Below are 16,216 nucleotides of genomic sequence, written 5' to 3' on the forward strand. Positions count from 1 at the left end.
TCAAGACTGCACAAATGCCCTACTTTCATCTTCATCAACTCTGAAATACCCTAATTTAATCACAATATTACCACTCCAACTTTCCCTCTGCCTTTCAACATATAACCCTGTATTTAATCTTTACCATAACTGATCTGCAATACCTCAGTTTTTCAGTCCTTTCTCAGGCTATCATCACCGCTCAATCTACACCTTCTTCCTTCCCCATCTTAATGATTTGTTAAACCATTACAATTATATAGTATCTCCTTCTCTCAAGTTCCTTTTTCCATTTTCCTGTTGCCAGTCTTGTCCTGTGAAATTTTAACTTTGCGTTACTCCTAACATTCATTGCCTTTATTCCTATTCACGACAAAGGTCACATCAGAGAGATGAGTTCTTACAAATGGAAAGTAATAGGGTCACTCTATTCAAGCTCAAAATCCGTGATATTCAGCAGTAGGGCAGATGTCATAAATGACATATTCCCTTATTCCATCTCCTTAAATAATTATCTAGGTCAGAGATTCTTAACTGAGGACTTATAATTTTCTTTTTTTTAAAAAAAAAATGTGATATGCAGCAAGTAGTATAGTATCCAAATTCTTAAAAGAAAAGCTAAGTGAGTTACAGGTTCCTGACTAAACAGGAGGGGGGAGGGGGGGAGGGGGGGGAGGAGAGAGAGAGAGAGAGAGAGAGAGAGAGAGAGAGAGAGAGAGAGAGAGAGAGAGAAAGAGAGAGAGGGAGAGGGAGAGGGAGAGGGAGAAAGAGAGAGAGAGTATTATGAAATGTAAATTAGATAATTTTGATTATAGTAAATTAAAAGATTTTTCACCAAAAATATAACCAAGACTAGAAAGAAAGCAGGGAAATAATCTTTACTGCAATTGTCTCTGATAAAGGCCTCATTTCTCAAATACATAGAAAGTTGAGTCAAATTAATAAGAAATACCAGCCATTCCTCAAATGATAAGTGATCAAAGGATATGAACAGGCAGTTTTCAGATGAAGAAATATCTAAAGGCTTATGAAGAAATACTCTTTCACAAAAATGGAAAATGATAAATGTTGGATGGAGTGAGGGAAAATTAGAACACTAATGTATTGTTGATGGAGTTGTATGCTGATGCAATCATTCTGGAGAACAATTTGGAACTATGCCCAAAGAGCAATCAAACTTTGAATAACATTTGATTCAATACCACTACTTGATCTGTATCCCAAAGAGATCATTAAAAAGGGAAAAGGACATTCATAACAACCCTTTTCATGGTGGCAAAATATTGGAAACTGAAGGGTTGACCATCAATTGGGGAATGACAGAACAAGCTGTGGTATATAAATTTTTTAAAAGTTTTTGCAAGGCAATGAGGTTAAGTGACTTGCCCAAGGTCACACAGCTAGGTAATTATTAAGTGTCTGAGGCCAGAATTGAACTCAGGTCCTCCTGACTCCAGGGTCCATGCTCTATCCACTGTGCCACCTAGCCATCCCTTGTGGTATATAAATTTGATGAGATACTATTGTGTAAAAAGAAATTATGAACAGGTAGATTTAAAAAAAAACTTGGAAAGACTGTACAAAGTGATGCAAAATGAAATGAACACAATCAGGAAAACATTGTACTCCATATCAGCAACACTGTGTGATGTTCAACTATGAATGACTCAACTCTTTCCAGCAACACAATGATCTAAGACAAGCACAAAAGAGTCTCAAAGGAAAGTGCAATCCACATTCAGATAAAAGAAAAAAGCTGATAGATTCTGAGTAAAGATCAAAGGATATTTTTTTCACTTTTTTTCATGATTTTAAAAAAAGTTTTCTTCTTTTGTAACTGTGACTAATATAGAAAAAAATGTTTTATATGATAGTACATCCATAACCTATAACATTGCCTATCATTTTATGAAAAGGGGAGGGAAGAAAGGGAAAAAATTGAAACTCAAAATCGTGTAAAAATGACTGCAAAAATTGTCTTGACTTGTAATTGGAAAAACATAAAATCGTATTGAAATGTACAAACTCTATTTTAATAGAGTTCACTTCCTTTGGAGTCCTATGTATTTTATTTTGTGTATTTAAAACCATTATTCTGAGGGTTCCATGAATCAAAAAACAGTTAAAAACTCAAATCCACCCATCAACAAACAGATATCAAGTATATACAATGTGCCAGGCACTATGCTAGATACTGAGGATACAAAGATAGAAATGAAATAGTCCCTCCCATAGGTAAAATGTATATTTGTAACAAAAAATTATACGTACATTTGTAAGTGCAACAAAGGTTAAATTGTTAAGTAGGGACCATCCCTACTCTGAGAGTTGCCTTGGAAACATCTGCACAATCCAAGGACTTGTATGTGACTCAGCCTTTGGTCACATCAAAGGTGATAAACTTCCTCCCTATTTCTGGCCATCTGGTGATACAGAATTGAAAGGATCAAACATTTTATCCTGATGAACTACATTAAGTGATCTTGAGTGACCCTTTGGCTCTCTCCTTCCCCTGCTTCATAATTGCAAGTGAGGAAGGTGCTGTGTCCCTTAAAAGAAGAGAGAACTGAAAGGCCCACAAAGCTATGGTATATGATTATGTCAGAATACTACTGTGCTATGATTTTAGAAAAACAATGATAGATCAACACTAAATAATGAAGAGGGAAATGAGCAGAACCAAGAGAACATTGTATCCAGTAACAGCAATAGTTTTTAGAATGACTTTGAATTACAATATTTTAAGTATCCAAATTGACTATAAAGGACATATAAAGATATTATCTACATCCAGAGAAAGGACTGATAAATAGAAGTATGTATAGAATTATTTTTACATCTATATGTCTATTAATGTCTAATAATTATCTCTAGCCCAGAGATTGTGAGAGAGGGTAGAGAAGAAGAAAAAGAGAAATTTACACGATAATTTTGTTGTGTATTGAAAGGTATAGCAAGTTGTACATAGTAGATTTAGATTGCAATCAGCTTTTTTTATTGTGCTATGTTATGGAAATGATTTTTTATTCCATAAATTAAAAATAAAATTTAATAATAAAAAAGAAGAGACAGTTTTTGACTCTCTCTTCCATTGCTACTCCAAGTGGCTTCATATGGAGATTTCACTAAAAAATTTTTAAAAAGACCAGAATTTGTCAAGCAGAGTGCTCATGGACACTGAGGCACACTATCTATGGAAGTTTCCCAGAGAATTTTGTGCATATGCTCCCTAGGATGGTCTCAAAGGCCAAGTGAACCTCTAATACATTCTACTAAAGCAGAGCATAAAATATCTCCAAAATATATGCAGAAAATAAAGGGAAATTTTTTTTGGAAGGATTGTGGAATCAGAAAATAGTTTCTTGAAGATCAAGAAGTTCTTAAGTTTTTGTGTCATGGATCCCTCTCAGAATGTTTTTAAATGCATAAAATAAACAGAATTACAAAGGAAACCAATTCTGTTTGAAGTATCATTTTTTGTTAATTCATGAACTCCAGATTAAGAACTAAAAGTGTCAGAAAGATAATTAAAAGAAACCAGGGATTTTAGGAGGCAGGGGTAAAGAGAATATGTGTATTTCAGGAATGAGGAACAGACAACCTGGGTAAAAAAAAAACAGATATGAGAAATAAGCAACTCACTAAGACTGTTAAGTTGTAGAAAAGTTGCTGACCTGAATTGGTAGGAGTTTCTTCACCTAGAAATTCTCTAGATCTATAAAATCCTAAGTCCAGTTATTATCTCTAACTTTATCTGCACCATACAGGAAGAAGGTTTCCCTAGAGGTGGAGAAGCAAACTTCAGAGAATATATGAATGCCATTGTGAACTTTGCCTGCTTTCTCCACTTACTCTCCACCCCCCAAACCCCAGCCCACACCTGCCTCATAAGGAGCAATGCCATAGCAGCCAAGTCATAAAGCTCTTTTTATAAATGGCAGGTTTATAAATGGCCAAGGAGAAACCAAATGATTCTGAGAGTACAAAAGTCAGAAAGGAAAACTCTGCCTGCAGAATACCTTCTTTCTAGTGTGTAAAAAGTCAAGGCTTCTTTTCCTGACTATACTCAAACCTTCTTCCTTCACAGAAAAAAAATTGGGAAAGGTTTGATTTGGAGTTCCAACTTCAAATATGTCTCTGAGATCAGAAAAGGTCCAGATAAAGCAGTCAAATATATTCAGCTTGTCACTCAAGGTGGGGAAAGAGCCTTGTACCTTAGATTGATAAGTGATAATAGTGATAACCTCACACTTGGTGAAAGCAGTGCCTGCTGGAATATTCACTTTTCCTCTTGAATGGAGACTGGGAGGGTTCCAGTTTTATAGTTTAGTGGAAAAAGAATGTTTATTTTTATCCATTTGCTTTAATGAGCAAAAGATCAGCAAGTTCCACATGGTTGTTAAGTTGTAACTTGAGACTTTTATAAGTTAAAAAAACAAATCATTTTAAGTTCTATTATTTTCTTTATGTTCTCTGTTGGAATTTCCTAGCTGCCAAAAATTATGGGGTTTTTTTTCATGTCTATATTTTATGCCATTGGAGATGGTAATAAGAGCCATCATCCCAGATTCCAAGCTTCTTCCAGATCAGATATATCCCATAGAAAGTAGACTTTGTTACACTTCTGTTTATCACAACTCCAGTGCCTACAACAGTACTTTACAGGTGCTTAATAACTGTTTGCTAATTGCTTGACCGGAGGGCATCTAGATAGTGAAGTATTTAGACTTCTAGGCTTGAAATCAGAAAGACTCAGCTTCATGAGAACCCAGAGTTGTTTGGCACCCAAGTCCAGCACTCTCTCCAGACTGCCTTATATAATAGGTTGATAATCATATCAGAGAGATTTCAACTGGCTACAAGAAAGAATTCATTAGCAGGGATTCTTAACTTTATTTGTGTCATGGACCTTTTTGGCAATCTAATGAAGCCTATGCACCTCTTCTTAGAAAGGAAATGCTAAACTTCAGTTAGAAGTTGCTGAAAAATAAAGATTTTTTTTTCTTTTTTCCACTCAAGTTCATAAATCCCTGAAATCTGTCTACTGACCTCAAATGTAAGAATTCCTGGTTTAAACATTCACTGACCTAAAGACAAAGAACTAGGCCATTTTAAAGGTCTCCTCTGGAACTTGTATGCATTTATTTTAGGATTTCTTGAGATTCTTTGCAGTTCTCTTTTGGTGCAGTGAAAGAATGCTCAATTTGAAATCTGAATACCTAGGTTTATATCCTGATTTCACTACTTACTACTTGTGACTCATCTTTGGGTCTCCAATTCCCCTTCTGTAAAATGAAGGAGTAAATGATCTGTGGTCCCTTTTTGTTCTCAAACTATATAATGCTATGGTCTTATACTGTTTAATGATTTAATTTTTGACTGTCTAGACTACAGCCAATCAAAATTTAGGAAATTAACATTTGCTTTTGGGTAGGAGTAAAAGCCTACATTCTTGTGAACAGGACAGGGAGAACATTGTACATATTAACAGAAAAACTGTGTGATAATCGACAATGATGAACTTAAATCCCTTGAGAAGTTCAGTAATCAAGAACTATTCTAAAACACTTGTGATGGAAAATGCCAGCCATATCCAGAGGGAAAAAACTATAGAGTGAACATAGACCAAAGCATACTATTTTTACTTTTTGAAATTTGCTTTGTGTTTTTTTTCTTTTTAATGGTTTTTCCCTAGTTCTTTCACAATATGACTAATAGGGAAAGATTTTAAACATGATTGTACATGTATAACCTATATCAATTTATTCATTATCATGGGGAGGGGGAAAGAAGGTGGGAAGGTGGAAAAATGTAGAATTATTTTATCAGATCAGATAAAAAGAGTATATTTTGACAAAGGGGAATGTAAGTATCAAACAGGGTTAAAAACAATAAAAATATAAAAAGGACTTAACTTGGAGAAAGCTAGGCATTAGTGGATAAATAGCACCAGGTGAAGAGGCACAAAGACCTTTTATAGTAGAGGGAAAGAAGGGAGGGTGTGAACATTGAGTAAATCCTATTCAATAGATATAGGTCAGAAAGGGAATAACCCATATTCTCAATTGATTTTAAAAATCTACCCTGCCCTACAGGGAAGTAAGGGGTGGGGGAGGGAAGGAAAAGAGAAGGGACTTATAAAATGGAAGGTAAAAGTTAAAGTAAACTTAAAGTTAAAATTTCAAAGAAAAGTTAAAGGAGAAAAGGAGCAAAACACAGATTAGGAGGGATAAGAGGAAAGGAAAGAGAAAAGTATAAATGGGGAAAGATAACATGGAGGAAAACAAAGAATTAGTAATCTTTTTTTTTAGGTTTTGTTTTGCAAGGCAATGGGGTTAAGTGGCTTGCCCAAGGCCACACAGCTAGGTAATTATTGTGTCTGAGGCTGGATTTGAACTCAGGTACTCCTGACTCCGTGGCTGGTGCTCTATGGTGGCTAGGTGCCACCTAGTCACCGCAAGAATGAGTAATCTTAACTGTAATTGTGATTAGGCTGTAGTCTCCCATAAAAAGAAAATAGATACCAGAATGGATACAATGTGTGCTTTACAAGAAACACATTTGAAGCAGAGAGATATACACAGGCTAAAGGTAAAAGACTGGAGCAAGATGTTTTATGCTTCAGCAGAAGTAAAATAAATCAGGGGTCGTGATCCTGATCTCAGAAAAAGCAAAAACAAAAAGAGACCTCATTAAAGGGAATCAGAAAGGAAACTAAATCTTAAAAGGCACCATAGGCAATAAAGTTATATCATTATTAAACATGAATGTACTCAGTGGTAAAGCATCCAAATTCTTAGAGGAGAAGCTGAATAAATTACAAGGAGACACAGAAAGTAAAGCTATAATAGTGGGGGACCTCAACCTCCTTCTATCAGAACTAGCTAAATCTAACTACAAAATAAACAAGAAGGAAGCTAAAAAGGTTAATTAAAATCTTTGAAAACTTAGATAAGATAGACCTCTGGAGGAAACTGAATGGAAATAGAAAGAATATACCTTTGTCTCTGCCGTATATGGCACATATATCAAAACTATGTACTAGGTCATAAAAACCTTACAATCAAATGTAAAAAGGCAGAAATAAATAAATGCATACTTTTCCAATCATGATGCAATAAAAGTTACATGCAATTAAGGGCCATGGAAAGATAAACCAAAAATTAATTGTAAACAAAATAGCTTAATTTTAAAGAAGGAATGGATCAAACAACAAATCATAGAAATAATTATTTCAACCAAGAAAATGATAGCAATGAGACATCATACCAGAATTTTGGGGAGACAGTCAAAGCAGTTTTGCAGGGAAATCTTATAGCTCTAAATGATCATATGAATAAAATAGAAAAAAAGGAGATCAATGAAGTAGGTATGCAACTAAAAAATTATAAAAAGTATAAATTAAATATCCCCAGTTAAATACCAAGTTAGAAATTCTGAAAATCAAAGGAGAGATTAATAAATTTGTAAGCAAGAAAATCATTGTTCTAATAAATTAAGCTAAGAGTTGATTTAATGAAAAAAACAATAAAATAGATAAACCTTTGCTTAATCTGATTTTTAAAAAAGAAAGAAGAAAACCAAATTACCAGTATCAAAAATGAAAAGGGTGAACTCACTTCCAAAGAGGAGAACATTAAAAAGATAATTCAAAGTTATTTTGCCCAACTATATGTCAACAAATTTTGTAACCTGAATGAAATGGATGTTTATTTACAAAAATACAAACTACCCATATTGACAGAAGAGGAAATAAAATACTTAAAACTCCATTTCAGAAAAAGAAATTGAAGAAACTATCAATAAACTCCCTAAGAAAAAGTCTCCAGGTCCAGTTGAATTTACAAGTGAATTCTACCAAACATTTAAGGAACAATTAATTCCAATTCTACATAAACTATTTTTAAAAATAGGGAAACATGGAGCTTAGCCAAATTCCTTTTATGACACCAATATGGTGCTGATACCTAAACCAGGAAGAAGCAAAAGCAGACAAAGAAAATTATAGACCAATCTCCCTAATGAACATTGATGTAAAAATCTTAAATAAAATTGTAGCAAAGAGATTATAGCAAGTTATTTCTAGGATAATATGCCATGATCAGATAAGATTTATACCAGGTAGACAGGGATGGTTCAATATTAGGAAAACACTCAAAATAATTGATCATATCAATAGCAAAACCAACAATAATCATGATCTCAATAGATGCAGAAAAAGTCTTTGACAAAATACAACATCCATTTCTATTATAAAACACTAGAGTGTATAGGAATAAATGGAGTTTTCCTTAAAATTATAAGCTGTATCTATCTAAAACCATCAAGAAATATTATGTGTAATAGGGATAAGCTAGGGACATTTCCAATGAGACCAGAAGTGAAACAAGGATGTCATTATCACCATTACTATTCACTGTAGTATTAGAAATGTTAGCTTTAGAATAAGAGAAAGAAAAGAAATTGAAGGAATTAAAATTGGCAATGAGAAAGCAAAACTTTCACTCTTTGCAGATGATATGATAATATACTTAGAAAACCCAAGAAAATCATCTTTAAAACTTCTTGAAGCAATCAACAACTTCAGCAAAGTGGCATCAGCATTTCTAAATATGAACAAAGTTCAAGGCAAGAGATAGAAAGAGAAATTCCAGTTAAAGTAAATGCAGACAACATTAAATACTTGGGAATCCCAAGACAAACCCAGAAACTGTTCAAACACAATTACAAAGCACTTTTCACACAAATAAAGTCAGATCTAAACAACTGGAAAAATGTCAACTACTTATGGTTAGACCAGGCTAATATAATAAAACTGATATTTCTACCCAAATTATATTACTTATTTAGTAACAAACCAATCAAACTACCAAATAGCTATTTTACCAAACTAGAAAAAATACTAACAAAATTCATTTGGAACAACAAAAAGTCAAGAATACCAAGGGAACTGATAAAAAAAATTGTAAAGGAAGGTGGACTTGTTCTCCCAGATCTAAAACCATGATATAAAGTCATCAAAACTGGCTGGTGCTAGTTAAGAAATAGAGTAAAGGGCCAGTGATTTAGGATAGTTACAAAAGAAACTTTAGTAAATGACTTCAATAATCCATTGTTTGACAAGTCCAAAAACATTAGCTTCTGGGATAAGGACTCTCACTATTCCACAAAAATTTTGGGGAAAATTGGAAAATAGTGTGCCCAGGGGGTGGCTAGGTTGCACAGTGGATAAAGCACCAGCCAGGTCAGGAGTACCTAGGTTCAAATCCAGTCTCAGACATTTAATAATTACCTAGCCGTGTGGCCTTGGGCAATCCACTTAACCCCATTTGCCTTGCAAAAAAAAAAAAAACTTAAAAAAATAGTGTGGCAAAAACTAGACGTAAACCCACCATACCCTGTACCAAAAAATGGTACAGGATTTAGACATAAAGAGCAATAGACAAATCAGCAGATCAAGAAATATTGTCAGATCTATGTAAAGGGGAGAAATTTATGGATGATTTTGATTTTATTAAATTAAAATGGTTTTTTCATTAATAAAATCAATGCTAGGGGGCAGCTAGGTGGTGCAGTGGATAGAGCAATGGCCCTGGAGTCAATGGGACCTGACTTCAAATGCAGCCTCAGACACCTAATAATTGCCTAGCTGTGTGACCTTGAGCAAGTCACTCTTAACCCCATTGCCTTAAATAAATAAAAAAAAATTTAAAAAGAAAAAAAAACACTGTTGCCAAAATTAAAAGGAAAACAGAAATCTGGGAAACAATTTTCACAGGTAGAGTTTCTGATAAAAGTTTCATTATTTTTTTTGGCTTTTTTTTGCAAGAAAATGGGCTTAAGTGATTTGCTCAAGGTCACACAGCTATGTAATTATTAAGTGTTTGAAACCATTTCTTCTGACTCCAGGGCCAGTGCTTTATTCATCACACTACCTAGCTACCCTAAAGATCTCATTTTTAAAATATAGAGAGAATTGCATCAAACCTTTAAGGCTACAAGTCATTCCCTGGCTGAAAAATAGTCAAAGGATGTGAATAGGCCATTTTCAAATGAAGAAATTAAAGCTATTATATAATCATATGGGAAAATGCCCCAACATTTCTGAATAGAGAAATGCAAATTAAAACAATTACGAGATGCCACTTCACACCTATCAGATTAGCTAAGATGACAAAAAGGGAAAATGATCAGTGATGGAAAGGTTGTGGGAGGATTGGGATATTAAAGTACTGTTGGTGGAGTTGTGAATTAATCCAACCATCCTTTAGAGCAATATGAAAGCATGCCCAAAGAGCAATAAAACTGATCATATCCTTTGATCCAGCAATACCAATACCAGGCTTATATCCAGAAGAAATCATAAAAAATGAGAAAAGTTCCACATGTTCCAAAATATTCACAGCAGCCCTTTTTATAATGGCAAAGAATTGAAAATTGAGGGGATGTCCATTAATTGGGGAATGACTGAACGAGTTATGCCATATGAATGTTATGGAGGGCTATTGTTCTATGAGAAACCACGAATGGTCAGACACTAGAGAAGCATGGAACGAATTACAGGAACTGATGCTGAGAAAAGGGAGCAGAACCAAGAGAACATCGTACACATTAACAATAACACTGTGAGCTGATGAACTTTAATAGATGCAATTCGGAGATCTGTTATAGACAATGCTATATACATCCACATAAAGAAAAACAAAACAAAACAAAAACAGACCAAAGAATCTGAATGAACACTATTCACTTTTTTAAAAAATTTCTCTTATATTTTTCCTTCCTATCTTATGGTTTTCTTTTTTCCCTTAGTCCTAATTCCTCATTCAGAAAATAACTAATTTGTAAATATGTTAAACAAAAATGTATATGTACAATGTTCACCAGACTGTTCACCTCTGGGTGGGAAGGAAGAGTGGAAGGAAATTATGTAACTTATAAATGTGCAGATGCATGTGGATAAATGTTGGAAAGCTTTCATAACCTGTTATTGGTAAAATAAAATAAAATATCAATTGGGTAAAAAAAGAAAAATATAGAATTCAAAAACTTACAAAAAATGAATGCTGAAAACTCTTTGCATGTAGTTGGAAAAAATTAAAGCAAAATTTTAAAAAAGACTAGATTCCTGATTGATATCCTTGACTTACTACAACATTTTTTTATTTGTTTCCAATTATATGTAAAAATAATTTTCAACATTTATTTTTGTAGTTTTCTTCCTCCCATCCTTCCTTCCCCCCACCCTAGGACAGCCAATAATCTGACATAGTTTATACATGTTCAATCATATTATACATATTTCCATATTAGTCATGCTGTTAAAGAAGAATCAGAACAAAAAAGATAAAACCATGAAAAGGAAAAAGCAAAAAAACAAAATTTAAAAAGGTGAAAATAGTATGGTTGGTCTGTATTTAGATTCCACAGTTCTTTCTCTGGATGTGGATGGCATTTTTCCATCATAGGTCTCTAAGAATTTTCTTTGATTATATGGATCTATTGTTTATCATGTTTATAAATGCAGAACCTATAGTAGATTGCTTTTTGTCAGGGGAGGGAGGAGATAAGGGAGGGAGGGAGAAAAATGTAAAACTCAAAATTTTGCCAGAAAAAATGATTGGTTAAAAACTACCATTGCTTATATTTGGAAAAACAAATAAATATAATATTTTTAAAAGCTTAAAAAAAATCAATCCTAGCTTTACACAGTGGCAGTATCATAGCCAATGAATTTTATCCAAGGTGTGATTATTGCTAATTGAAAATTTTTCCCAATACCCCACCATGACGACTTGAAATATAGTATGCGTTGGCAATTTTTGACAGTTTCTTCAGAGATTGAGTTTTTCTTGTATGAAAAAAATACTCCTAAAATTTTTTCTTCATATTAAAATTTGATTTCTAGCTCTTTCTTCTAAGATGAAAAAAAAATCAATCAGTTGATATTTACTAAAAGATTAATAACCTTAAATGAACAGTATCTGGAACAAACACACAAAAGAATTGTCTTTGATTACTGAATTGCTGAGAAGAGTTAAGGCTATCATAATTGATCATCATACAACATCTCTTTTCTACATGGGCATTAAAAAGTATATCAGTTGAAGAAGTGCAGCTAGCTAGAACAATGAAAAGAATATATGAAAAGAGTCAGGGGAAACCTGAGTTCATAATTCTACCCCAAATACTGTGTTTCACTGTCTCAGTTTTCTTATTTGTAAAATCAGAATAATGTGTTAAGATATTCCAAGTGTTTTGCAAACCTTAAAGTTCTCTATATAGTAATTTCTATTATTACCAAGTAGAACCTTTTAGATATTCCATATGTTCAAGATCATGTAATATTGCATTAAGAATTTTCATCTCAGGAATGAAAATTAGATCTTTGATTTAATACCCCAAGAACAGGTTCTGTACTTGTTGTGCAGTCATTATAGGGAAATATGCTTGAATTTTTTTTCATTCCTTGGTCTTTATATTTTGCATAAACTTTTTCTCCAATCTCTTTTTCTTTTTTTTAATTTTTCAGTCAGATGTCATGGATCAGAATTTGTTAAATTTCCTTCCAGAACAGGAACATTCAGAGGTTTATAAGATGCTCTCTTCTCATATGCTTGTGACTGATTCTTCTTCTCCAGAATACTTAAAATGTAAGTTTGGCTTTACTTTTGAAGTAGGATTTTTAATTTTGAAAAAGTGATATATCTCAAGAGTAGATTCAGAAAGAGAAACTTATTGCAAAGATAATTATTCTACATAATACATTTTCTCTGACCTTTAGAGATGTAGATCAAGTTTAAAGCTAAACCTTGATGAATTCCAAAGACAAAAAAAGTAAGAAATGTGTTTTTTAGCAGAGTCTCATGGTACAGACCAAGATTCCCTGCTGTAAGAGAGCCTGAAGATGCTAAGTTCTAAACCTCAATTGGGCTAAAGCTAATAGATGTTCACACAAAATCTGGTACAAATGTGAGCCCCTGAGTATTTGAAGGGCAGAGGCAAAAGGGGCCTGATTTGGGGAGGGGGAAGCACGTTAAATCTTCTCTACTGATCATTATTGGGATGTGGCTCATGAATAGTCACTACAATTCTAAGACAAATCAAGGGAGGAAGGAAGGAATGATTAAATAAACAAATAAATTTCTTTTTCTACATTTGAAATATGAAAAATTTTGGCTTAGAAAAATCAAAACTCACATTTCATGTTTAACAAAAGAATCTGTTATGTGAGGCAGAGATTCTGCTGGTGATGAGGAATTCTAGAATCTTTGAACTATATTCATCTTGCAAGGCTAAACAATTGCTTTGTCTATACAATGTGAAACATCTGGGTAAAAAACTGAAAAATTCTCCCAAAAATCCAGATGCTTTTTCTACATGATGCCAAGCATCTCAATATTGAAATACTTCTGGCTTTTTAATTGATTTTTTATTTGTTTGTTTGTAATCCACATGTCTGCCAGCATGTATGATATCCTGATCTTTTTTCAGACAAGACTTCCCATTTAGAAGGATTTTTGTTCCCATAAAGACACAAAGGGCAAGACCTTAATCCTTAGTGAAATGTCCATCATCTAATGAAGCATATAAAATTACATTTATAAGGGTAGCAATGATTCTCTGCCCATGTTTTCAAGTTTTAACCCATTTTCCATGACAATTTATTCTGCCATCCCGCTGTACTTCAAAGCAGGAAAAAAATAAAAGAGAAAGAGAGGCTTATGTGAGGAATTTACTTTTAATATACCATACAAAAGCAGCCACAGCTAATCTATTCTGACATAATCAACCACAGACATTTGTGAACAAATCAAGACTAATTGTGTCCAAATGTGGGATATGAAATGTCTATGAAGTTTAAAAAGAAAAAACCTATACAGCAAAGGTTATAAACAGGGCCTACTAGTCAGTCATAATGAGAGAAATATCCTGGCAGTGTCTGAACAGACTAAATTCACGTAGGAGTTTTCACAAAGACACCACTTGTTTAGTCTAGTTTCTGCTTAATGCTTATATCTCCTTTCTCCCTTCCTTTTCTTTTTAATGATCCAGCTGACAACGATTTAGAGTTTTATTGTCATCTTCTCAGAGGCAGTTTGAATCCAAAGGAATTTCCAACATATGAATACATTAAATTTGTAGGAAATTTTCGGTCCTACAACAATGGTAAGCTTTAATTGTCATATCCATGTTTTGGTGCCTTTTATCATACAAAAGGGCATATTGGGGCAAGAAATAGAAGATTACAGAGAAGGGAGAATGTGTTTTTCATATTTTTGGCTTCAATTTTAGAGCTCCTGAAATACATTTTTATGTTCATAAAAAGTACCAGCAACTTGAAAGGAACATGCCCCCATATCAGTTTGTACCAGTTCCAGGGTCCCACTGAAATTCACGTTGTTCCTTTATTTATTTTATGGTTGATAAAATAGTCATGCACTTTAATTGAAACATATTTTGATTAATTAAGAACAGGTTTTTAGCCCACAGACACATTTGGGCTTAAATAGTCCATTTTTTCCATTCAAATATCTACCAACTTGGAATTCTCCCTTTTCTCCCCTTGCTACAACTAGACTACTGGTGAAATGCTTCCATCTTGATGGCTTTGTAACAAAAACTGAGTTGACTAAATTTCTTTCTAAATAGTGATGAAGGAGGAAATATTAAGGGATACATCTGGGCTCACAATAATCTAGACAAGAAACCTTAATTTCTGAAAAGCAACTATTTGCCTGAATTACCTAGTTAATTGCTTCACCTGTATACTTCAGTGTACCTGGATAATGCCAGTCTTCATGACAGACTTGTAAACTCCCAAATTTATTTTTATTTTTGACTCAAATAAAATTTGAACCCAGGATCTTTGCAAGCAATCTAAAATGCCATTGGATCATAGATCTAGAGCTGAACAGGACCTTGGGCTACTAGTCCAACCCTTTCATTTACAAATTAAGAAACTGAGTCACAAAGAAAATAATTATCAGTTTTAGGATTTGAACCCAGGTCCTCTGGCTTAAGAAACAAAATTCTTCCCCACTATGCCATTCTTATTTCTTATCAAATATTGCATTTCTCTATTTAGAGAGGTTTGTTCTCTGACCTATTTGGGAAGTAGAGGAGTTTTGTTTATTGATTAATCAATAATTAGGTGATTAGTCAATTTTGACTCTAGGTTCTTTGTGCCTTTTATGTACTAGTAGCTTACATTCTATCAGGGTATTTACTCTTTCATAAATATTAACACCAAACAAGAAACCTGCAAGTTTTTTTCCTTAAAACACCAAAAGGGAAGAAAAAGGTAATAGAGGTTTTTAGCAGGAAGAAAAGAGATAGGAAGGAGAGAAGGAGATAAGAGGAAAGCAGAGAAAGATGGACATGAAATGAAAATGACTTGGCATACAGATGATGACTTGGTCATAATTTTTGCTACTTCTGTCTTGGTTAACTCTGAATTTATTATCATAGCCACTGAAAGTTAACCAAATTACCCCAATATAATTCTGTTGGACCCAAGTCATACTTGTGCCATTGGATCTTAAAGTGCAGACTGTCCAATTTCATTATTCGATGCCAATATCTTCTGTTTTCCATTTTATTTGCAAGTATTTGTATGCTAAAAAGGCCCTAACTGAGAAAAAAAATGTGTGTGTATATGTATGTGAATATATATATGTGTATATATATATATATATATATATATATATATATATATATATATATATGCTGCAACTGTTTTTAAATGCAACATTCAGGGTACATACATTTGAACTATGCAACTGTAGTTTAACTATAGTAAAAGGAAGATTTCTATGAGAACTTTATTCCCGACTTTTCCGATTTTTCCTGGCTGCCTTTGCCCCCCCAATTGAGGTCAGAGGGAGTACCATTCTAGAATAGACCATAGACCTCTCCTACCCATTTAGCTTTAGGTGTTACAAAAAAAAACAAAAAAACAAAAACAAAAACAAAAAAAAACCTCAATCTATCAACCAAAACCTGTCTAGGAAAAGTTAAGACTTGACTTGGTCATACATAGAACCTAGAGACAAAACTGACTAATCAACTAATACAATCCAGCCAGCACTTATTAAGCACCTGCTGTATGCAGAGCACTGTTCTAGTTTCCAGGTATACAAAGCCAAATGAAAATCAGGTCTACCTTCTGGGAGCTTATTCATTATGCTGTATAATTCATATAGAAAGAAAGTCCTATTGTTATCTCAGTGCTCAT

General features: G+C 33.5%; 1 protein-coding gene and 1 non-coding gene across 6 annotated transcripts in view; both read left to right on the plus strand.

The window, feature by feature from the left end:
• NPAS2 (neuronal PAS domain protein 2) overlaps positions 1-16,216 on the plus strand; it is a 258,956-nt gene that overhangs the window by 192,054 nt on the left and 50,686 nt on the right. For all 5 annotated transcript variants that reach the window (XM_074213806.1, XM_074213807.1, XM_074213809.1 and 2 more), the window contains 2 exons: positions 12,512-12,632; positions 14,035-14,148. In XM_074213806.1, coding sequence (XP_074069907.1) covers positions 12,512-12,632; positions 14,035-14,148 — 235 coding nt within the window. The remainder of the gene's footprint in view (positions 1-12,511; positions 12,633-14,034; positions 14,149-16,216) is intronic.
• LOC141510289 (U4 spliceosomal RNA) lies at positions 11,680-11,820 on the plus strand. Its single transcript, XR_012474800.1, has one exon. It is a non-coding gene; the product is annotated as a U4 spliceosomal RNA (small nuclear RNA).

Source organism: Macrotis lagotis, chromosome 1, assembly GCF_037893015.1.
Source record: "Macrotis lagotis isolate mMagLag1 chromosome 1, bilby.v1.9.chrom.fasta, whole genome shotgun sequence".
In the NCBI taxonomy this organism is placed as follows: domain Eukaryota; kingdom Metazoa; phylum Chordata; class Mammalia; order Peramelemorphia; family Peramelidae; genus Macrotis; species Macrotis lagotis.